Source organism: Cydia strobilella, chromosome 7 (genome assembly GCF_947568885.1).
Source record: "Cydia strobilella chromosome 7, ilCydStro3.1, whole genome shotgun sequence".
NCBI lineage: Eukaryota > Metazoa > Arthropoda > Insecta > Lepidoptera > Tortricidae > Cydia > Cydia strobilella.
The window spans coordinates 15,065,603-15,088,435 of NC_086047.1; the positions used below are offsets into that span (position 1 = coordinate 15,065,603).

The following is a 22,833-nucleotide window of genomic DNA, read 5'->3' on the forward strand; positions in this document are numbered from 1 at the left end:
AAGCAAACTCCAGTTTCGTATTTCGAATGTTTGACCTTGCACAAACGCATGACGGTTGAAATTAATTTGCACTCGTTTTGTTGTAGATTAAAAAAAACTAGTTCGTCTATTTATAGTGTGGAAAAAAATTAATGGGCCCTGGAGGGAAAGTACCTTAAAACATTAAGTTAGCTCATTTTACTTAAAGGAAACTTTTTTTTTAAGAAACAACCAATAGTAGATTGTACAATAAGGGCACAAAGGGATATTTTATATACGAGGCAATTTATTAGTCCGAGCGTCAGCGGGGACCAATATAGCCGAGGATAAAAATAGGCGTTTGTGCCTGAGTTATACACACTGCTTTTCACTTCGATTGTGAGTAAAATAAAACAATGGCAAGCAAATAAAATACATTTTTTTTTTTGTTTTTAACACGTCATATTTACCTTAAGCCAACTGCACACTCGTGCGCGAATCGCGGCGCAAAGCCGCGAACGCGAGTGTGGTGTCGATTTCGCTGATTAGCGAACTGTCCACACTCGCGTTCACGGCTTCGCGCCGCAATTCGTGTGGAGGGGGGCTTTAAGTCTTTATTCATACTGCCAAATTATAACTACATTTTGTAGTTTATTTCTATAATAACTATGCTGTATTGTAAGATTTTAATGATTTAGTAATATATAAAACACGGATTATTAAAAAAATGGGCCAAATTAAGTGGAATAACAATATTATCCGATTATGTTTTATTGTGTACTATGGCAGTGATAATTACTTTGTGCACTAGAGCATAAAAGTAGCATTTTGTGCAGCCTACATTTAGCACAAAGGAGAACTTTACGAGCATGAGAAGTGAAGTTTTTTTTTAAATTCACTTGTCACGCCCGGGAATGAACCAACTTAAAATTCAAAAATTACTAAATATTCGATTTTATGGATATTTTCTACGATAGGCGAGTAACATTAAAATGAACTGTATCAATAAAATAGAGAGTGTTTATTTTTTGTCGGGCGAGACTTAGCTAATAAAAATAAAAACTTAGAATGCAGTTATGTTTCTCTTTTAACCTTTTGGACGCCAATGGCGGATATATCGGCACCGCAGGTCCAACGCCAAAGACGGATTAATCGGTCAAAGACTACATAGCAACATAGACCTACGTGCATGTGCATAAAGTTCAATTTCAGTTTTGACACTTCGGTGACGTGGCCTCCGAGGTCCAAGTGACAAGCTTTTGTGTTTGTCACGGCGTCGAAAAGGTTAAAATAAAAGATTAAGTAAAATGAGTTAATTTAAGGTTTTAAGGCACTTTCCCTCCAGGGCCCATTATTTTTTTCCACCCCGTATAATTGTTTTATATATTCTTTAAACATATTTCTATTTTTCAGATTTAAACAAATTAGAGGAACTGGACAAACTGAGCAGTATTTACAACTTGTATTCAAAAGATCTATCGAAGGACTCTTCACATGAAATAAGGGCAAAAGTTGATAACATTAAAGTGTACTTGAAATAAACTTCTATGTTAATATGTAATAAAACAATTCTGTAAATGTAATGTCTTTTTATTTCATGATTGTGGTTACAGTAACAAATACGTTAGGTAATGTAATTTTATTAAATTATACAACAGTTATCACATCAGAATATATTATGATTATTAATTTAATTAAGAAAAATAATATTAGTATACTACTGGAGAATTAATATATTTGGAATACATAATAAAACTTGTTGATTTTGAATTTGTCCCTATGCTTCTATCTAGCGGGTTTTAATTTTAGCGCCAATTTTACTAACCTTCGCTCATTAAAAATAACATGGCTATGACAGAAAGTTGATATTTATATTATTTTTGGTAATTACTTTATTTTGAAGAGCAAGAAGACTTCTGTACTCTAGTTCTAAAATATTCCAGTAGTATAAACATTAATGAACTACAGATAAATAAACCCAATTTTGCTAAATATAAATTATGTACAAGCAGGTTAATTAGGATGGTGTCATATTGAAATGAAATATTTAACAAAAACAACACCTATTTTAGGTAAAAAACCTAAGAGGATATAACCAAACGGAGACGCCACGTCTGTTATTTTCTGTACAAAAAAGTCTGCCGATTTTTGCGGGGGAGGGGAACGTAAAATGTATACGTAACGCAAAAATAGCCATGTCAGATAAACGTCAGTCCATACATTGTGTATGACCATTGGCCGGCTATTTTCGACAGAGGGAATGCCTGTTTATGGCTACTCCGTTGGTTATATCCTCCTAAATAAAACAGTAGTAAATCAGTGTCAGTCGATAAAATATGGCATGACGTGAAATTAAATTGCAATTAATGACTAAGAAGTATTAAACGGTACTAAATATAAAATTCAACAGCGCCAGTTCTAAGTATAAAGCGATGATGATGATGCTACCAGTGCTATTACATATGTGAACAATTATACAAGCTGCACTACGTACCTACTAATCTCTCAACATTTTAAGTCTGTTGGGTTGAGGTTTAGGTAATCTTAAGAATGGCATGTTTTTATTACACACTTTTATTTAGCTTCACTGCGTATATACCTTTGTGTGTATGTATGTATATATATAGCTTCAAATCTTGAACCTATTTGAACCACTTCCCGGTATCTGATTCAGTTGAAATTTGGAGTATTATCGTAATTCCGGTGACAATGCAATAATATGCTAACATGGGGGTGGTCTGATGATGCAGCCGGTAGATAGCCAAAGGAACTCCTCGATGGAAAAACACAAACACGTCAAGTTTAGGCTCATTAGAAAGGTCTTAAGAAGTACACGATAGACATGCAAATGATAAGAAGTACAGTCAGCAATAAAAGTGTGTCACAAAAAAAAAATTGACAGTTACTTGTTCGTGGTACGAATGGTTTGAATCTGGACCTTTTAATTATTTGTACATAAAATGGTGCATCTAGAATCTTGCTGCTTACGCTAAAATATCAATAAATTAAATCCAAGATTACAAATTCCGCTAAGCGCTAATAGATGTATCACACAAAAATGAACCTTAAATAATAAAAAACAAAATGGCATTTACCTTTCCAAGTCGGCATTTGCTGTTGCTGAAGAAAAATATTGTTTTATTACATGTTATACCTATTAAGCATTTTATGTGCCTACCCTATGTTGTATCATCATATGTGGCTTTCCATCAGAAAAGGGTCCTTATGCTTCATGCACCTCACCTTTTCATCAGATCCTGATGATAAGCTACATAGTTTTCGTTAATTGTTAAAACAGGTTACATGTTATTTATAAACTAAAGCGCTATTAACACAGTTATTATATTTTTTTACAAAGGTTAACAATGGCGATAAATGAGTCTCTTGATTTATGTATTTTTAGTTTGATTTTCAACAAAACTACAATTAAACGAAATAAAGGAAATAATCACTACCTCTTCTCATTTCTCTTACGGTAAATGTCATCGCGATTCCGAGCGAATTGAAGCAAATTAAAGGGAGGGCCAAGTATTTCAACATATGTGCCATTTTCAATCAAAAGGGTACTTATTGTCGGTTGTCAATAAGGCGCTATTTCCATTCATCTTCAATTCGAAATCAACCTTATCGACAAGCGACAATGTGGTACCTTTTGGTTGAAAACGTCACATATTAATTTTAAGCAGAGGTGTCCAAAAATCTTAATCACGGTTAAAATGGTTAAAGAAAACATAATAGCCCGTGTATCTACATAACTCGTCTTCAACAGGTTCTCGTTTTTAATTGACGTTAATTTTAGGCATTAAGCAAATTCGCTATTATCTCCTTAGGTTTTTACTTTCTATGATAAATACACATTTTATTATACAACTGGTTATAAAACGTATAAAAAACAGGAAAACACAAAAATTATTAATTCAAGCTGCCTTGAGACATTAAAAAATCTCCTTAACAATTTCACTAAAATACCTACAGATGTATTATTTCACTATTATGCCCATGGTTTGTAATAAATAGCCATTGGTCAACCAATTTGAATTAAAAATTAATTTCGCAATAGTACGATAAACGATTCTGGAGCATTCCACAAAATAGTCTACCGTTGTCCCGCGCGCGTGTCGCGTTGAGTTTCTTTTTCTGTGATAAATGGGCAAAAATACGGCCAGAAAAATAATCATCAGCTTAAAACGCCCAAAAAAAGTTCTAATACACAAAATAAAATGCTTTTGTACGGGACAACCCGTGGAATGCTCTTTCTATGCCTGTTACGGCTGTTAAGCGTTGTGAGGCCGTATTTATCTAATTGACTTACATAACGGGCTAACAGTTTCTATCGTTTCTAACTTTAATTACAGTGGGTACTGTACGTACCTATAGGTTTGTTATTATAAGCATGGTCAAGCCGGCCTGGTCTGTAAAATTTTGTTAAAATATACCGTCTCGTGAATATCATATAATATTACCCAGGTTTTCACATTAATAATTTAACTAAATTCCAGTTACCTCAAAAGTATGTTTTTTTCATGGACTATTAACTAACTCTAAACCCTCGAATCCCGCGGACGCGATATCGCGTCGGCAGAAAAATTACCTCTTAAGTCCCACGGACGCTATTTGCACACGCGATATCATACAAAATGTACGAAGTCAAAAACTCCCGGGACTTAGATTTTTTAGCAGCTTGATACAGGCCTATGTCCAGCAGTGGACGTCCTTTGGCTGATATGATGATCACTATGCCCATAGAGTAACTTATACTAGAGCGGTACTGTCATAGTAAATTTTGTAACCCCAGTAAATTCACTGCCATCTGTCGACACACTTTAAAACTAAAAATAAATATTTATAAAAATACGATAAAATGTATTTAAATATGGATAAATGATTTTTTTATTTGCATTAATTATTTTTATATGATTTTGATCCATGTTCTTTCACTGGTATGCGTTAAAATTATAAATAACAAACGAAACAGTCAACGCCCTCTATACGAGTGTAGGCCAAAACTAGTGGCGCCATCTGATCGAGAATCAAATCTTCGTGGATTTTCGAGGCACGTTTTTTCCTTAGACTGTATCCATCTATTACGGAGTTATATCTATCTTTGCTATGCCTCAACTCGAGGGTTTAATGAGTAATAATTCAAATGTACCTAAAATAATTGGAATATATTAAATTATTCACTACGACTATTTCTAATAAAATTATTACAATGGACAAAAGCAAGTACTTTTTTGTACAAAAAATAAATCTCTTATAAGACGCAAGCATCCACATTTATTAACACAATAATATTATGTATTACCAATGCTATACTATACTTTAGAATAATTTACTGTACAACTTACTACGAGTTTTCATAAACAAACTTTATAAAAGGTTGGGTTTCAGTTTCTAGTATACATTTTAGGCTATGGCTCATAAGCTCAAGAAACTTTTAAAGAATTTAATGTCCGAACACATGACTATATTTGCCTAAACAAGCATTAGCTTTTGTAATCCAACACCAATACTGAAACCACGTATAGTGCTATAATCCGTACACACTAATCCAACTGTTATAACAAACTACAATCCTGTATGCTATTAACGCTATCAATTTACAACATAGGCCTCAAAATATATTAAACCGGGTCACTCACGTTTATAAACTCGATGATTGCGTTGATCGGCCGCGGAGGCTGCAGCCCGTAGTCTGTGTCGGTCCACGCCGCCAGCGCTTTTTGAAAATGCTGCTCGTTATGGAGCGAAACATGTCGAGCAATCATCGACTTTATACACGTGAGTGACCCGGTTTAATATAAAATATGTCAGGAAATTAATATTAATAAATCTGACAACAATGCGAGTTTATATATGCTTACTTGTAAATTTTGAATCTTTATTGTATTTTTTGTAACCAGTGTGTAACCGCCATACGATAAATAAATGTCAGTGCCTCCCGGACGTTTTGTTATTAAAATAGGCCTCAAAAGTCCTTTACAAAAACCCGCTCTATATTGCACTTCACACGTCATCGAAAAGCCCCCGCGGTGGCGCGCTCATCTTGTCCCGCCGTCGCTCGTCGAACTCGGATTGTATGGCGGGCAAGGTGCTCGCACCGAACCTCTGGTCTAACTCATCGTCCACCGTTGTCCGGTTGTAAGGCAGCTCCGCGCGCTGGTACGCGGATACCGGTTGGGATCGTTCGGGACTCGGTTGGACGTAGTAGTCTGAGTCCACGTCGTGAAGGAGCCCGGTGTGGGCTGAAATGTGGTACCATGCACAATAACCGGTATAAAAAATATGGTAAAGTGAGTTGGAGTGTTAGTAACAGTCTGTGAAGTGTTGGTGTTAGGTGACGAAACTGATGTCACAAATAGAAATCGTGTTTAATTTAGGCCGACAAATTATTATTCTTATAGTGAGTCCCCCAAAAACTACTGAACAGATGTTCATGCGGTTTTCACCTATCAATAGAGTGATTCTTGAGGAAGCTTTAGGTGTGTAATTTGTTAAGGTTTTGTGTAACCCGTGCGAAGCCGGGGCGGGTCGCTAGTAATAACTAAGTAAAATAAGTAATAACTATATTTGTTTAAATAAGACTGAATGTCTGTGAAGATGTTTATTTGAACATCTTTGCACAAATCAGAAATCTATACCTATTGGCATGTTTTACCTGTCAGCTTTAAAGCTGATCAGAGACAGCTAAATACGTTGCTGGTCTTAAAATTATTAAGCTAACTGCATTTGCTGACTATTCTTTGTGACTGAGTGTCAATTCAAAAACGAATTAGATGTGATGTGTAACTTTCTTCATTTTTAATTTAAATTAGTTAGATCCCTATGTGTTCCATTGTAAAGTGTTCAAACACCGTTAGTTTCACAAAAATAAAACCAAAATTATAGTCAGTGCGAATGAGATGTAGTGCGTAACAAATTTCATATGAAGGCTTATTTTTATAAAGTTAGTGTCAGCTCTCAACCAGCAACTCCAGTCATAAACACTTATCACTGGCCAAGCAATGTTGCTGGTTTAGACTTCTAAAGTTGTAACTTGTACCTAGATTAATAGAATATGGTCCAAAAGTCCCATTAAAACCCATACATAGCACATTACAAAATTAAAAGACTCCGTAATACCAAAGAGTAGTAAATTAATGTCAATAAGAAAACGTGACAGCAGCCAGGCAAGTCCAAATTTACGTTTCGTATTTATAAATAGCAATTGGGTGACAGTTTTTTTAAAAACAGAGTGCAAAAATAGTAAATAGCGCCGCCTACGACGAGGCACGTGGTGTTCTGTGAAGGTTGTCTTTACTGCTGTGAAACTTGTGAAGGCAAAACCAACGCACTGGCAGGGCAATTATAATTAAGTGAGAAAGCTGCAACACGCATCGTTAGAATGCGAGTGAGACGGCCGGAATGTTGATTTTGACCCGAAAATAACCTCTGGTAATACGAATTTTCAAAGATATCCATGAAAAAGTAAAAACGTTGTAGGTATTACCTCCATCCTGGTTGTCCCGTTTGGTGCGGTAGTTGGAGTACCGCTCGCTGTAGTCGCGGCGCCGCGTCAGAGACTCTTCTGCGCGTTGCCGCTTGCGTTTTTCTAGACACGATACGACGATATATAGGTAATATAACGTAATGCCTCCTCTACACTATCGGCAATGACCGTTGTTAGTATCATCGTCTATCATCGGCAAGATCATCGTGCAACCATCCGGCAACACAACTACCCGGCGATTCCCTTTGATGCGTGCCCAAAAAACCGACAACGGCGACAACTCACAGGTCGCAGGCGATCATTGGCGATGATAGACGATGACTGCCGAGTATGCCTCTACACTATCGTGCCCGCCAGTCATCGTTTATCATCGCCGATAGTGTAGAGGAGCCATTGCTAATGTTATCCACCCGAGCTGTTAGGCGAGGAGTCAAAGTGTCATTTGTTAACCGATGATATATCTGATTAGCGACAGGACAAAATCGGACACTGAGTCTTAGGGTAAACTTTCATGTTTGTATGCTCTATGTTTTTAGATGATAGATATTGCTTAAATTTGCCATGAAGTTACCTTAATATTTCAAGTTTGAATATGATGAGGATCGAAATATAGGTTACCTTAACTTAACAGTTATGAGGATCAAAATGTATATTCCGCGTGATACCTATCTGTTTAGGACAACCTAAAAAAATACATGGCTACTACTAAAATACCTTTACAGTACACATGGTGCTACTTTACCGCACTAGAGCGATAATTAGCATATTACGTCACTATGTCGAACATTTAAAGGGTCATATGTACTGTAAAACGTTGTACGATACATGTGCGAATAGGAAATTCGCAACTCTTGTCGATTTAAAACACTCCCTTCGGTCGTGTTTTAATTTATCGCCACTCGTTTCGAATTTCCTATTTTTCGCACTTGTATCGTAATGTACTATTAGGCAATTATAGCTCAACTAGCTTTTGCCCGCGACTTCGTCTGCGTGGACTTAGTAACAGCAGTATAGCGCCTGGAAAAAATCTCATAGCAATAATTCAACTTGAGCATATTATTATTATGCACACAAATTAGCAGGCACTTCATTAATCATCTCAATTCCACCCCGCTTTTTACTTTCTTAAGGTGATGATGATGATGATTTTCGGGATAAAAACTATCCTAAGTCCTTCTCAGGGACTCAACCTATCTCTATGCCAAATTTCATCTAAATCGATTCAGCGGTTTAAGCGTGAAGAGGGAACACACAGACAGACAGACAGACAGACTTTCGCATTTATAATATTAGTATGGATTGTTCATCTAACACACATTTTTAAATCACATGCCTGTTAGCTACTACAAATTCCTATTTTTATATGGTATCTCGTGTATTGTTGATCCAATTTTATTGTAGGTCTGAATGGGATTTCGTAACACACTGAAATATTATTAAGCATATGCTGTAGTTGCTGTATTGCGAGGCGGCATGTCGATAATGATTGCCGGACAATAACAAGTGATAAAGTTGGTCAAGCAAATCTTATCAGTAGAAAAAGGCCTGAAATTCAAATCTTCTATGGGACGATATCCCTTCGCGCCTACATTTCTTAAATTTGCCGCCTTTTTCTACTGACAACATTTGCTTGACCAACTAACTAACTAACTAATATGGCTCACAGCGACCCAAAGAGGGTATTGGCCTCCAAAACGAGAGCACTCTACTTTTCCCGATCCTGCGCCGTTTCCTGCCAATTATCGGCTTGAAGCTGACGCAGATCCGCTTCTACACTGTCTCCCCAGCAGTATCTGGGCCGACCTACCGCGCGGCAACCAGTCGGTATTCCCAAGTACGCCCTTTTGGCAGCCCGATCCTCTCCATTTCGAATTTCGATATTGTAAGGTAACGTTTTTAAAATAAATAAAAATCGATCAAAATTGACACTTGGCGTGCATTATCTTTCCCGTTCTTTCTTGCGAAATATGACAGTGACAGCGGCAAACCGATGGAACGGCCTTAATAGGTGACCGAACCAGCGAAGTCTGTGGGATTACGTTTCCTTGCTGCGTTTAGAAATAATGTTTGAAAACAAACCTCGCTTGACTATCTCCCGGCCCTCATCAACGAGATCAGTCGTCAGCTCGTCGTCACCGACGAACTGGTGGAAGCCGCAGAGCGAGAGGAGACGACTGCCGAGCGAGAGGTACGTAGCCGCGCACAGCAGTACTACGAGCATCGGGAAGTAGATGTTGAAACCTTCGGCGATGATGCCTAGAACGTCCATGTGACCCATTATCTGTGGAAAATAGGGATTTGGTAAAGCTTTGACGACATGTGGGAAGTTCCACGGCGTCATAACACACCGTCAGCCACCAACGTCGAAAAGTATCCAGGTGAGAAAATGGACGACCTTGACTTCTTCTTCTTCTTTTTCTAGGGGCTATGTAAGGCTCCAGAGCCTATGTATCACTGCGACCATCTCTGATCTATTGTGATCGCCACCTACTACATTTGGTTTCGAGAGACTTTAACTCCTCCGGGCGCAATATATGTCCACCCAGGATCAAGTCACGAGTGCGCATTAGGCAGGGGCACTCTGTGAGGATGTGTAGGGGCGTCTCCTCTGCCTCCATACAGAGTCTGCACCGCCCCATGTCACGTTTCCCCATAGTGTGCATGTGCTTATTTAGGCCGCAGTGCCCGGTAAGCACCCTAACCAAGTTGCGCAGTTGGTTCCTTGACTTAGCTTAAATCATTTATTTGGGATGATGGGATCAGAAGAGGAAAAATAATCGTAGTGCGGATGATAATTTATTCATATCTCGTGGTACAGAAGGTGAATTTTAATTTTAGTAGAAATGGCTTTACCGCTATCAATCTCGACGTGTTTTTAAATTAAAAAATGCTTTTTAAAAATCAGTAACTATTACTTATGAAAGCAAAAAATGTAAATGATCGTATTATGATTTATAATTGTTGCATATTTGCCGTGACTTATTTTTCAAAAGTGATTTTCAATAAAAAGACACGTCAGGATTGTTTACCTTTTTTTGTAATGCAAAAAAATGAGGTATAAAGTATGCATACGAGTAGATGTGAGTACGTGCTTATGGTACGTAAGGTGTAACGCACGCACCACTTTTCTATTACCTGCAATATGAAACTTACCTGAGTATAATAAGTCTCCATCACATACTCCTTAATAACGTGCGAGTCCATATGCACAAGGCTGAGGAAGTTGAGACACATGGCGGGCGTGAGGCGGCACACCATCATGCCACTGAAGATGAGGCTGTACTCGTTGGTCTGATGATGAGGTGCCAGATACCATAGGTTCAGGAGTCTGATCTTCAGTACCGTCGAGTATGCGCAATAGAACATGTACGCGATCACGAGAGTCGACACCCACTGGAATTAAATAAGTTTTTGGCAAAAATTTCATTTTTGGTACAAGTTTTTATCGCTGATTGTACTTTTCTCATTTTAAATTGATGTCCTACCCTACAAGGTGAGAATAAAGGGGAACGAAAGATAGCAATACTCACGACAATAGCCGCATAGTTGTAAGTGTATTTGGCGGCGTTGAGGATGTTGGCGAAGATGGACAGCACGGGCTGCTTGCTGAAGAACGTCATCTCGGACCACACGAGCGCCAGCGACATGATGCCCGTGACCACCGCCATCGTTTTCAGGAAGTACTGCTTTAGGAGGCACTCCCAGTACCATTCTGAAAAAAAAAAATGGGATTAAGTCTAACGGACCCATAAACTTCGATTGCGAATTTTCTATTATTTGTCAGTTCTTTTCACAAGCTTTTTATTAACTTGCAATGTACCTATGTAAATAAGTATGTATGTAGTATGTAACTATGTTTGTAAGGGTCAAATCTTGCAAGATAAATTTGATCCACTTCCCGTCTTATTGTACTTTATTGTACTCGCTAATTTTTTAAACCTCACGATTCCCGCCATCTCGGGAATAAGCCTTTTCTTATTTTTTCTTACATAGGGGAGGGTTCAAAATCTGCCAAAAATCGTCTTACGTAATAAGTGAATGGCGCCTAACGCGTATTTGTTCTTCTTTGTCTATGCCGTCTATGGTATGACGTGGTATGACCCATAGCCTATTCGCGTATTGCGTAGTCGCTGGTTACTAAAAGTTCGAGAATAAAATAAATGAAATAGTAGAAATTAGATAAAATTAAACTAAAAAAAATAAGTACCGTACTAAATTGTTGCCATGTTTAAGCATTTTACGTCAAAATGTGACAGTTATAACGTAGGAAGTGGCGCCCTTAATAATTTTCTACAATTCCTTGACGGACTATATGTACAATATGCATGTCATTTGTACTTAGTAATAAGTTTTTATTAATATTTGTTTACATATAGGCAACTATAGGTCTATTACTAGAAAAATGTTACTTTATACACTCATCTGTTTCATAAGACTGTTTTTTTCTTAATAGATAAAAAAGCCGGCCAAGTGCGAGTCGGACTCGCGCACACAGGGTTCCGTACTTTTTAGTATTTGTTGTTATAGCGGCAACAGAAATACATCATCTGTGAAAATTTCAACTGTCTAGCTATCACGGTTTATGAAATACAGCCTGGTGACAGACAGACGGACAGCGGAGTCTTAGTAGGTAGTAGGGTCCCGTTTTTACCCTTTGGGTACGGAACCCTAAAAAACCGGCCAAGTGCGAGTCAGACTCGCGTTCCAAGGGTTCCGTACATTACCCAATTTAAACAATGTAGGTATTTTTTATGAGAAACGTGAGTTATATATTTGAGATTCTCACAATGAGCTCTTTCATTTGATATATAACACGATATAGTTTGAAAAACTTTTATTTTTAATTTTCTCATTTACCCCAGTGGCCCCCGTGTTTAAAACTCATTTGTTTACGTTAAATGTCCGTTTTTGGGTCACAAACTTACATATGCATACCAAATTTCAACTTAACTGGTGCAGTAGTTTCGGAGAAAATAGGCTGTAACAGACGGACAGACAGACAGACAGACAGACGCACGAGTGATCCTATAAGTTCCGTTTTTTTCCTTTTGAGGTACGGAACCCTAAAAAAGAAGTATAAAAAGTTCACCAGTAGTGGGCGGGTACAGCAGCCGCAGGGCGCGCGGGCGCGCTGTGTGGAACGTGTGCGCGAAGCGGCGGTCCGGAGAGCGCAGGTTGGTCGACACGTCCTCTAGGTGGAACACGCGCTCCAACGTTATGCCCCATTGGGTCTCGGTGCGTTGGAGGACGTGCAGTGCTTTGATCATCTGACGAAATATGAACATTAGAAAAACATTTGTTTCATCGTGGGAGGGAATATTTAAATAAAAGTTTAAGTAACCATATCTGTTTGTTACTTTTTACTAAGATATTTAACTAGTAATTTTAAAACTAACACGGGACTTAATCGCGTACAAACTTACGTTTATTTATGGCCTGACGTTTCGAACGTGACGTTACGTTCGTGGTCACAGGCAGACTGGCGAGGAATCGTATCAACATCTTCTTGCCGCGCGGGTTTTGCGAACAACCCCGGGTCATTTCCCCCCACCCCTCATGACCGATCCAGTTATACTAGATTCATGATAAACAAGCATATTGTTTATTTATTTATATCAATCAGACAGCACTAACAGATAAACCTTACGTGCTATTTGGCATTATATTACTTATTATCTAACATGCATTAATTACTTTAAAATAGAAGGAAAAAATACAATATTTGGCAAGACAAATAGGGCCGTTAATTACCGTAAATAAAATAAATTTAAATTAAATTAGATTGAATCAATAAATTATAGATAACCGAATACAGAATTAGGAATAATGAGTTAATAATAATGTCACAATTTTCACAATTAAAAAATAAAATAAAATTAAACTCATCTTTACAGGCCTAAGTAAATGTCACATTCTACTCTAATAAAATTAATAATGAATTCATTTCTACATAACAAAATTAAGAAAATTAGTCAAATTGTACAAAAATAATAATTAATGATATTTTTTTTATATGCACTCATTAGTAAATAATGGAGCTAGGGGTAACGATTTTTTCGATATAACGACATGATGCAGCTAGGAATTTGGTCTCGGTTGTTATGAAGATGTCAATACTCCAAGTTACCTTCTTATGTAAGTTGACGAGCGACTTGAGCGACGGCGCGGCGGGCCGCTCGGGCGCCTGGCGGCTGTTGAGCCGGTCCCGCAGCTGCACGGGCAGCTTCTGCACGATGGTCTCCACGTGCCGGTGTAGGGGATGCGGCGGCCCGACGGCCGCGGTGATTGCCGATAGACTCTGGTTAAGGGGAATAAAGTTCAATATCGATTGGGATAGTTGATTGAGCGTTGGCAGGCGGTTTAATTGTGTATGGACTGTAAGTCAAAGCAGCAAGGTATATTATTGCTACAAGTTATCAAACCCCTATTCAGGTGGTCAGTCGCGCAACTGAACGGGTAGCTTCTGTACGATGTTTTCTATGTCTATGTGTGCGTGTAACGGGTGTCCGGGGCCCACGGTCGCGGTGATCGCCGAGAGACTATTTAAAGGCAATAAAGTTCATTATCGACTGCGATATTTAGTTTTTCGTCGCTGGCTTTGGGTTCTTGTATGCTGGCTACAGGTTCTAAATCAAAACAATAAGGTACATTATTGATTGCTATAAGTTATCAAGCCCAGGCTGTTAAGGCGATCAGGCAACTGAAATGGCAGCTTTAGCGGGTGGCCGGATTATAGCCGATAGACTCAATAACAACTAAATAAAGTTCGTTAAAGCCCACGATGGGTCGCGGCTCTGATCTAGAATAAACTCCATTTGAAGAAAATAAAGCTCTTTATTAATTAAGATTAGTTTTTTAGCAGTTGGGGCAGGCGTCTAGACCAATATGGACTCTTTAAATCAAGGGAGTAAGGGTAGATTATAAAGTAAAACTCACATCCAATATGTCGTCCATATTTTCCTCCGCCTCACACTTGTCGGTACTCAGCTTGGCTATCTTGAAGTAAGTGTATGTCAGAGTATAATTCTTCTTAGAGTTGTTCCACAGATTTCTTGGTACCTCCACCAGCGCGTAGCCCAAAAGAAGAATCAGGAGAAACAGACCCCATGTGTTACTGGCTGAAAAAAAATCGAACATGTACAGTTACTAAATTAGTTGACTCATCATTGAATATCAAATGAAATAACACTGTTTTGATCAAAATTGACATGTAATTTTTACTTATTGTCGGCTAAAGTCGCAAACCATGTAACTCCTAACTACGTAACTTTAGGTATTATTGAATGAAGTAGCAAATCCCTAATGTCCTTTAATGGAATTACGAACTTTGCGACTTTAGCTGACGATATGTCAGTTAAATACATTTTGTGTCAAAATTGATATTTGTTACGCAAAATGTATTGAAGGGACAGTGCATACAGTGAGTCAAAATTGACTAAGGACACTCAAGAATGGTTTATACAATTCAATTCAATATATTCTTTATTCAAATAGGCCTAGCAACAAGCACTTTTAAATTGTCAAGTTTTAAATATTACCTTAATCTAAATATCAGAGCAATTTATTGATGCAGTTATTATTATTCTTAAATCATTAAATAATTATAGATATGTCAAACTTAATAATAAGAATTCACAAAAGGATCGTCAAACACCAAAATAAGCTACAATTTGTGCTTAAACGAAAGATATAATATAAACTAGGGGAATAGGCGAAGTAAAATAGAATATTTAGCCCAACTACTGCCAAGGGCAAGTCGGTTACTTTTTTCCCAGTTATGTATTTGTCTATAGATAGACAAATAAGTCCATAAATTTGAATGACACATGCACTGATAGACGTACAGATCTGAGGACGCGATAGCCTTGATCTTGGCCCAGTCCAGGGACACACTTCTGCGCGATGTAGATGAGTAGTATGCCGCAGATGAACAGGTACTAGCCATAGTAAATGGCATTCTCGACTGATATAAACCTACAGACTACAGACCTGAGGACGCAATAGCCTTGATCTTGGCCCAGTCCAGGGACACACTCTTCAGCGCGATGTAGATGAGTAGTATGCCGCAGATGAACAGGTACTAGCCATAGTAAATGGCATTCTCGACTGATATAAACCTACAGACTACAGACCTGAGGACGCAATAGCCTTGATCTTGGCCCAGTCCAGGGACACACTTCTGCGCGATGTAGATGAGTAGTATGCCGCAGATGAACAGGTACTAGCCATAGTAAATGGCATTCTCGACTGATATAAACCTACAGACTACAGACCTGAGGACGCAATAGCCTTGATCTTGGCCCAGTCCAGGGACACACTCTTCAGCGCGATGTAGATGAGCAGTATGCCGCAGATGAACAGGTACTACCCATAGTAAATGGCATTCTCCACTGATATAAACCTACAGACTACAGACCTGAGGACGCAATAGCCTTGATCTTGGCCCAGTCCAAGGACACACCCTTCAGTGCGATGTAGATAAGCAGAATGCCGCAGATGAATAGGTATGAGCCGTAGTAAATAGCATTGTCGACGAGTGCTGACTTAAGCTTGCCCTTAACTGTGAAGTCACCCGCTTTGCTGTACGACTGCATCATTGGCATTATCAACCTGTAATAGAAGGAGAGAAAGACTGTTTTACTTTGTAGGTACCAACTGTGTCAAAGAGATCTCATTGAAAATTAACTATTGTATTAAAAACTGTAATAGATGTCAGAAAAAGTGACGAAGCCCTCCAGTGGTGAAGGCCAGATTCGAACCGGCGTCTTTAGCTATCGCGGCTAACGCCATGAACCCCTAGGCCACCTCGCCACGGCGGTACCCGTCCCAATTTCTCGACTATATGCCATCTTAGTAAGACTAGGCGTCTTTGTATCTTCGTCTAGATGTGACTGGTATTAGGATTAGAGTTGGGCCGAATATGGATTGCCGAATACGAATATTCGGTTGGGCGAAAACTGCCTAAAACGCTGAAAACAAGTTCATTCAGGTCGGCGGTCTGCACTCGTAACGTGTTTTTGACTCTTCGCCTACCGACCGACCGGGAATGTTTATGAAAAGAAACGGAAATGTCACATACCTGATCGCGAAGTGCATCCGCGCTAACTAGCGGACGCCCTTAAAAAAAATTGGTTTATTCGGTAAATATTCGGCAGTCCGATCCGAACTATTCGGCCGAATAGGAACATTGAAAAATATGCCGAATACCGAATAATTAGCGAATATTCGGCCCATGTCTAACTAGGATAAAGGAGGTCTCACAAAATATATGTGATAACCGGCCAAGTGCGAGTCGAACTCGCGCACGAAGAGTTCCGTAAAAAAAATCACGTTGTATGGGAGCCCCACTTAAATATTTATTTTATTCTGTTTTTAGTATTTGTTGTTATAGCGGCAACAGAAATACATCATTTCTGAAAATTTCAACTGTCTAGCTATCACAGTTCATGAGATAAAAACGGACAGACAGACGGACGGACAGCAGAGTCTAAGTAATAGGGTCCCGTTTTTACCCTTTGGGTATGGAACCCTAAAAAAGATGAATGTATGAAAAACTAACAAAACCAAATGATGATATGTATTAATAAACTATTGGATTAACAGTTGTTCTTCTAGACTATTATTAAATGGTTTAAAAAAATACATTTCATTCAAATAATTGACCTAGAGCCCCTAGAGGTCTGTAACTAACAATGTAAGTACAGAAAAAGTCTTCTTTCTAGTTGTTGCCTCATGCCTGAGGATACCTATACACAACAGCTTTCCATGCAGCCCGGTTTTTTGATAAATTAAGGTTACCCGGTTTTTTGATAGAGGCTACCATTAACAGCTCTCTAAATTGTGTCATACTATAAAAAAATACTAGTTATAATGAACACGCAAAAAAGAAACAATCATTACCAAGTCAGACATTGTGAAGTCCAATAGACGACCCTCCAGAGATTAGGGAACACACTATCATCAACAAAGCTCCATGGTTTCTGACATTTTGTGACTGCGGGGGCAGTTGTGGTTGACTCATTGTGCAGCGGTGACACACTCGGGGCCACTGTAGTTGAGTTGCTGTTTTGCATGCATTGTCGATATACCGTCTGTAAGATGCAGAGTTACGTTAATTTTGTACTGAGCAGAGTAGACTGCGAGTATTACCATATTTTGAAATAAAGGAGAAATGGGAAATTTACTGTCTTGCATAAAATAAACTCTCACTTCTCTTACAAGATATGCCAAAAAACCAACAGCCAACAGTAGCAAACAATAAAAACCAATAGGTTCATTGCACTAGTTTTCGTCCACTCCTTAAATTTGAATATAAAACTACCCTGGATTTTGATTTTTTGTCTAAACAATAGATCTATCTACATAAAAAAAATTATTTTGCAAGCAGTAAATTAAAAATTAAATATATTAGTTGTAACTCCGTCAAGTGAACAAAAACTATTCCTATGTAATGTGGAACCACTAAATGAGGTTTTGAGTTTTGATGCCAGTTTTAGTAAACTCGGATTTTTCTATAGTAAAAAAAAACTAATTTTGTAATAGAGTATAGCAGTGGTAAAATTTGCGAGTTGTTATTTCATTTGGTATTATAATAATAATAAATAATCAATTACCAGCTAAGACTAAAAAGGGGCGGAAAATGTTTATCAATCAATGATAAGACTTATATCCAACTGAGGTAATTAAATAGTTTTGTGTGCCTAAGTTTACAAAACCACAATAAGGATTAGGCAGTGATGCAAGATTGTGCTATATGATACTTGGATTAATCAAGAAACTAATAAGAATCAAGTAGTATATTTTATAGTAATTTTTCTCACCGAAGACACATCCAATGGCAATATAAACATAATAACAAACGAGAAGTACCATGCTGTAACTACAGCCACTGTCACTATTATGTGATTTCTGTAAACATCTCCATATCTGTACAATAATGTAGCTGCCAATATGAACGCTGATATAATCTCTATCACAAACAGTGTGTAAGCCATATTGACAGGCTAATTTGAACAAGAAATCTTTGGTTGCGTTAGTTTTTCTTAGCCGTTGCCGCTGTTCTTTGTTTATTTCTCCACACTCGCGCCGCTTCGTGCTGAAGCTGTTCGAAACGCACTTGAGTCGATGATTTCAACGGCAACAATATCGGCTTCTCAATCTCATACTCCGCGGGACATTCCTCGTAAAACAAGACACCAGTATCAGGCAAAATCGGATCGAACTCTATACTTGTGTTATCAGACATTTTAGACACTCGTTGGAAATAATAACATTATTGTTGGTAAGTGTAAAGCAAACAATTAATGAAAATCAATGATTTAGATACACTTTAAGCATTAGTTTTAATATTTTGATAACAAGATAAGACAGAAAATTAGGTCGTGTTGTGGAAAATGTGGATGACGTTATTGACGACATTGACGTTCGTCTGAATGAATCGTCTCTTCACATCATTCAATAAGCTGCGTTTAGTTTAGATAGTTCAAATAGCCGGCCAAACAACTTTGTCAGTAGTAAAAGGCGTGAAATTCTAATTTTCTATGGGACGATAACCCTTAGTGCCTACTTTTTTTTAAATTTGCCACTCTTTTCTAATGACGGAAATGGCTTGACAGACTATAGGAGTGAACTGAACGTTCATATCGCAAAAACGTTGTACAGTCTGGCAAAAAAGAGTAGAAATTAAAAAGTGGCAACACTGTAGTGTCGTCCCTTTCAAACCAATCTAAGAAAAACGGGACGACACTACAGTGTTGCCACTTTTTAAATTCTACTCTTTTTTGCCAGACATATACCGCGAAAACGTTATGGATGGTATTCATGGTATAGAAAGGATGTCAATCTCTTATGGCAGAATTGTTTCAAAAGTGACCAGCTTTCAGCTGTAAATAATAGTTCCTAAGCTCTCCGGTGGCGCTAGGTAGGCTCTGAGACCAAAGAGTATTGTATTGTAATATATAGGAGACTATGACATAAACCATAGAGGTATAATAATGTAGAGATGAAATGGGGGAGGGGCAGCAAATAACCTGACCAAATTACGTAGGTTGTTTCTGGTATGTTGTCAGGAATGTTAAAACGTGTTTTTAATTTTGTCACATTGCGTATGTTCTGTCCCTCACGGTCGCACGGGTGCACATCTATATAAACACTAGATATGGTCTAGGTACTTCAGTGTATGGTGGCGCCGCCTATTTACTGTTTTTTGATGGACACTTTTCATATATGGAGATTGACATCTTTTTTATATTATCCATAGAAAACGTGTTGACGAAGCTGTCATTTTTTACGGACCACAGATAGTATAAAATCGTTTAGGCCCCATTCGCACGAGAGCTTAAAAAGCGTTGCGTGTTTGACGCACCCATAAGTAAGAGCGAGATAGAGATATCGCTTTCTCGCTCTTACTTATGGGTGCGTCCCACACGCAACGCTTTTTAAGCTCTCGTGCGAATGGGGCCTTACTTTACTATTATAGTTGGTCAAACCAAATTGGCAGTAAATAAGAACAAACAAAACTATACTCATCCTTTTCTTTTGGGTGCTAGTACTAGTCTAGACAAAGATAGTATGAGTCTCTCTGCCTATGTTTAAAATGAGACAGTCCTTTGACAACTTGCCGTTTCTATCTATAGTAATCAATAGTACCCGCTAGATGACGCTGCCTGCTACTTATAACATCGGCCCACGGACCTAGAATAATAAGCCGTACCGTATACCAACTAACCAACTATACCATTCGGATTCAGGCTGCACCTGTGTCACTGCTGCAGCGTTGCGGCGCTACATTGTTGCCGACGGTGCATCGCTACCGCAAATGTCAAAACCATAGGTCAAAACCAATGTTCATGCCCGGATTATTTAAAGTTTTTTTAATATGCTGTTTGATATCTCTCAACTGGTTAATACCTAACTCTTGTGTTCCACTACTTTCTCATAAACATGAAGGCAACGAAACTCGTTCATATAGTTGACTAAAACCGTTCGAGAATAATTCCCTCGTGAGCGGTAAAATGCTCCCGCACTGGAACAGATTGAAAGAATGTAATTGTTATTGAAATAGGGAAGGGGCTTATCTAGCCAGCGTGAAATATTTCTAACAAGATGTTCGGGTATTATGTGTGAAATCTAATGGTAATGGAATAGGTTGTACTTGTACCTATGTAAGTATGTATGTAATATGTATGTAACTAAGGGTCAAATCTTGCAGGTTAAATTTGACCCACTTCCCGGTTTCCGATAAAGCTGAAAATTTGCATACATATATATGTAAGTCGTGTGACAATGCAATATTATGGTACCATCGAGCTGATCTGATGATGGAGGTGGCCATAGGAACTCTGTGATAAAACAACGCAACCTAATTGTGTTTGTTGTTTTTAGAATTGTCTCGATGAGTATTGGTTGCCTGTGGAAAAAAGTACAGTCAGTGATAAAAGCTTGTACCTACCAAAAATGAAATTTTTGCCAAAAACTTATTTTAATACGGTTTATGGTAGGTAAGCGTCCACGTCGTATGTAATGTATGGATGATTGAAATTTAGTAGCAATTAAATTTTGTAGGCCTTTTTTTATTTGCTGACGTTTTTTTTCGTCAGATCATAAACCTATGAAAGCAATAAACACACTGATTACTGATAATGATCTTACTTACATTTTTATTGGGACCCATTCCGCCCAGAATAAGAGTTCTTCAAACCTACCAAATTTTATACTACAAATCAACGAAAAATAAACCAGCCAAGTGCGAGTCGGACTCGCGCACGAAGGGTTCCGTACCATTACGGAATAAAACAGCAAAAAAATCACGTTTGTTGTATGGGAGCCCCATTTAAATATTTATATTATTCTGTTTTTAGAAAAGTTTTAAAGCGGCAACAGAAATACATCATCTGTGAAATTTTCAACTGTCTAGCTATCACGGTTCATGAGATACAGCCTGGTGACAGACAGACAGACGGACAGACAGACGGACAGCGGAGTCTTAGTAATAGGGTCCCGTTTTTACCCTTTGGGTACTGAACCTTAAAAAGTAATTTTCTCGCACAACGTAACATCAGTATTGCGATACAGCGAGGAAATGCCGCCAGAATCCTTGGTCCAATGCCTCAAGGGCCTATTTTAGATAAAAGCTAGTTATTAAAGTAGTTTAATATTTGAACCTCTGTATACATATCTATTCTGTAAATAAATGACTTAATCTGGTATTATATTAATATGTTTAAAGTGATGATGGCTTAAGGGGCAAATGCATATACGAGTATCTCACCATCAACAGAGAGCAAGATTGAATTATGGGTGATTTTCCAGAATTCGCCGACATTTTGAAGTAGTCGAATTTTGGTAAATTAGAATTGTTTTAATAAGAGGTGAGAGGAGAGGGGACACATGAAAAATAGTAGCAACCTAAGTACAAAGAGGATATAATAGATAGAGCGGTACTGTACTTGAAAATAATTGTAGTGTATAACTAGCCTTATGAACCGATTTTGCATGTACAACCAGCCTTAAAGTTTGTAGTCTATGATTGTTCATTATTTTAGTATGTGGGTATTTTTGCACTTTGTAATTTTTCCTCAGTCACCCGTTGACCACGAACGCTGTAAAGGGTTCGAAACGTCGGGATGTATTATATATTCAATATACGCGATATAATCCGTTTTCATAGTTTTATTTTATGGATAAATGATTTTTTTTATTTGCATTAATTATTTTTATGATTTTGACCCATGTTCTTTTACTGATATGCGTTAAAATTCTTAAATAACAAACGAAACCGTCAACGCCTTCTATACGAGAGTAGGCCAAAGGTAGTGGCGCCATCTGATCGAAAATCAAATTTTCGTGATTTTCGAGGCACGTTTTTTTCATTAGACTGTATCCATCTATTATGGAGTTAGTCTTTGCTAACTAGAATAAGCCAAATCCCAAGCAATAGCGCCTTTAGACAAGATTTAACACTGCGGCTGCCGAGCGAGCCGTTTCATTGGCTACTTTTCTCGGGTTCCGTGTAAAGCTATAAAACACGCTTACTGCCGACAACCAACTAAGGCTCTCTGCCGTTTTAACGTTAGCTCACATCGGCCTTAATACGGCAACAAAGCCAACACACAGAACACACATGGCCGTATTGGGATTGGCCTACCGTAAAATGGTCCTAACTACTGTGCTCCGTGTTGCTGTATGTGTTAAATGATTTAACGTTTAATATATTCAAAATGTGGGTATAAATCGTAGTAACCACAAGTATATGAAAAATAAAATAAGGAGCAATAAAGAGTATTTGGGTTGTAATGTATTGTACTGTATATATGGATTGAATATTATATTGAAGTGCTACGTTGTTCATAATTTCCTTAATTTGAAGTTAATATTGGAGCAAAGTA

At 38.0% G+C, this 22,833-nt stretch overlaps 2 protein-coding genes across 5 annotated transcripts in view; one reads left to right on the top strand and one right to left on the bottom strand.

Moving 5' to 3' along the window:
• The window catches only part of LOC134743251 (proteasome adapter and scaffold protein ECM29), a 35,924-nt gene extending 34,387 nt beyond the window's left edge, over positions 1-1,537 (top strand). The window contains exon 38 of the mRNA XM_063676660.1: positions 1,372-1,537. Within this exon, the coding sequence (XP_063532730.1) occupies positions 1,372-1,499 (128 nt within the window). The 3' untranslated portion in view covers positions 1,500-1,537. The remainder of the gene's footprint in view (positions 1-1,371) is intronic.
• Positions 1,538-5,707: 4,170 nt separating this feature from the next.
• Positions 5,708-18,592, bottom strand: LOC134743222 (LMBR1 domain-containing protein 2 homolog). 4 transcript variants are annotated; one of them, XM_063676621.1, is made up of 11 exons: positions 18,268-18,592; positions 17,348-17,538; positions 15,864-16,057; positions 14,384-14,565; positions 13,575-13,745; positions 12,537-12,714; positions 10,978-11,159; positions 10,601-10,840; positions 9,527-9,728; positions 7,448-7,549; positions 5,750-6,203 (listed from the first exon to the last, which is right to left on the bottom strand). In XM_063676621.1, the coding sequence occupies exons 1-11, from the start codon at positions 18,439-18,441 to the stop codon at positions 5,965-5,967; spliced, it is 2,055 nt and encodes a 684-aa protein (XP_063532691.1). In that variant the 5' UTR covers positions 18,442-18,592; the 3' UTR covers positions 5,750-5,964. The 4 variants fall into 4 exon arrangements, with proteins under 4 accessions (XP_063532693.1, XP_063532694.1, XP_063532691.1 ...); XM_063676622.1 differs by having other exon boundaries at positions 5,751-6,170; positions 18,268-18,591; XM_063676623.1 differs by lacking the exons at positions 15,864-16,057; positions 17,348-17,538; positions 18,268-18,592 and adding an exon at positions 15,292-15,402 and having other exon boundaries at positions 5,708-6,203; positions 14,384-14,561.
• Between the last annotated feature and the right edge of the window lie 4,241 nt (positions 18,593-22,833).

Coding starts and splice junctions, on each gene's coding strand:
- LOC134743222 (XM_063676621.1), bottom strand. CDS start 18,441: ATGGCTTACACACTGTTTGTGATAGAGATTATATCAGCGTTCATATTG. Junction 10,841..10,977: donor ACAACTATGCGGCTATTGTC/GTGAGTATTGCT, acceptor ATTTAATTCCAG/TGGGTGTCGACTCTCGTGAT. Junction 7,550..9,526: donor CCGGGAGATAGTCAAGCGAG/GTTTGTTTTCAA, acceptor TATCGTGTCTAG/AAAAACGCAAGCGGCAACGC.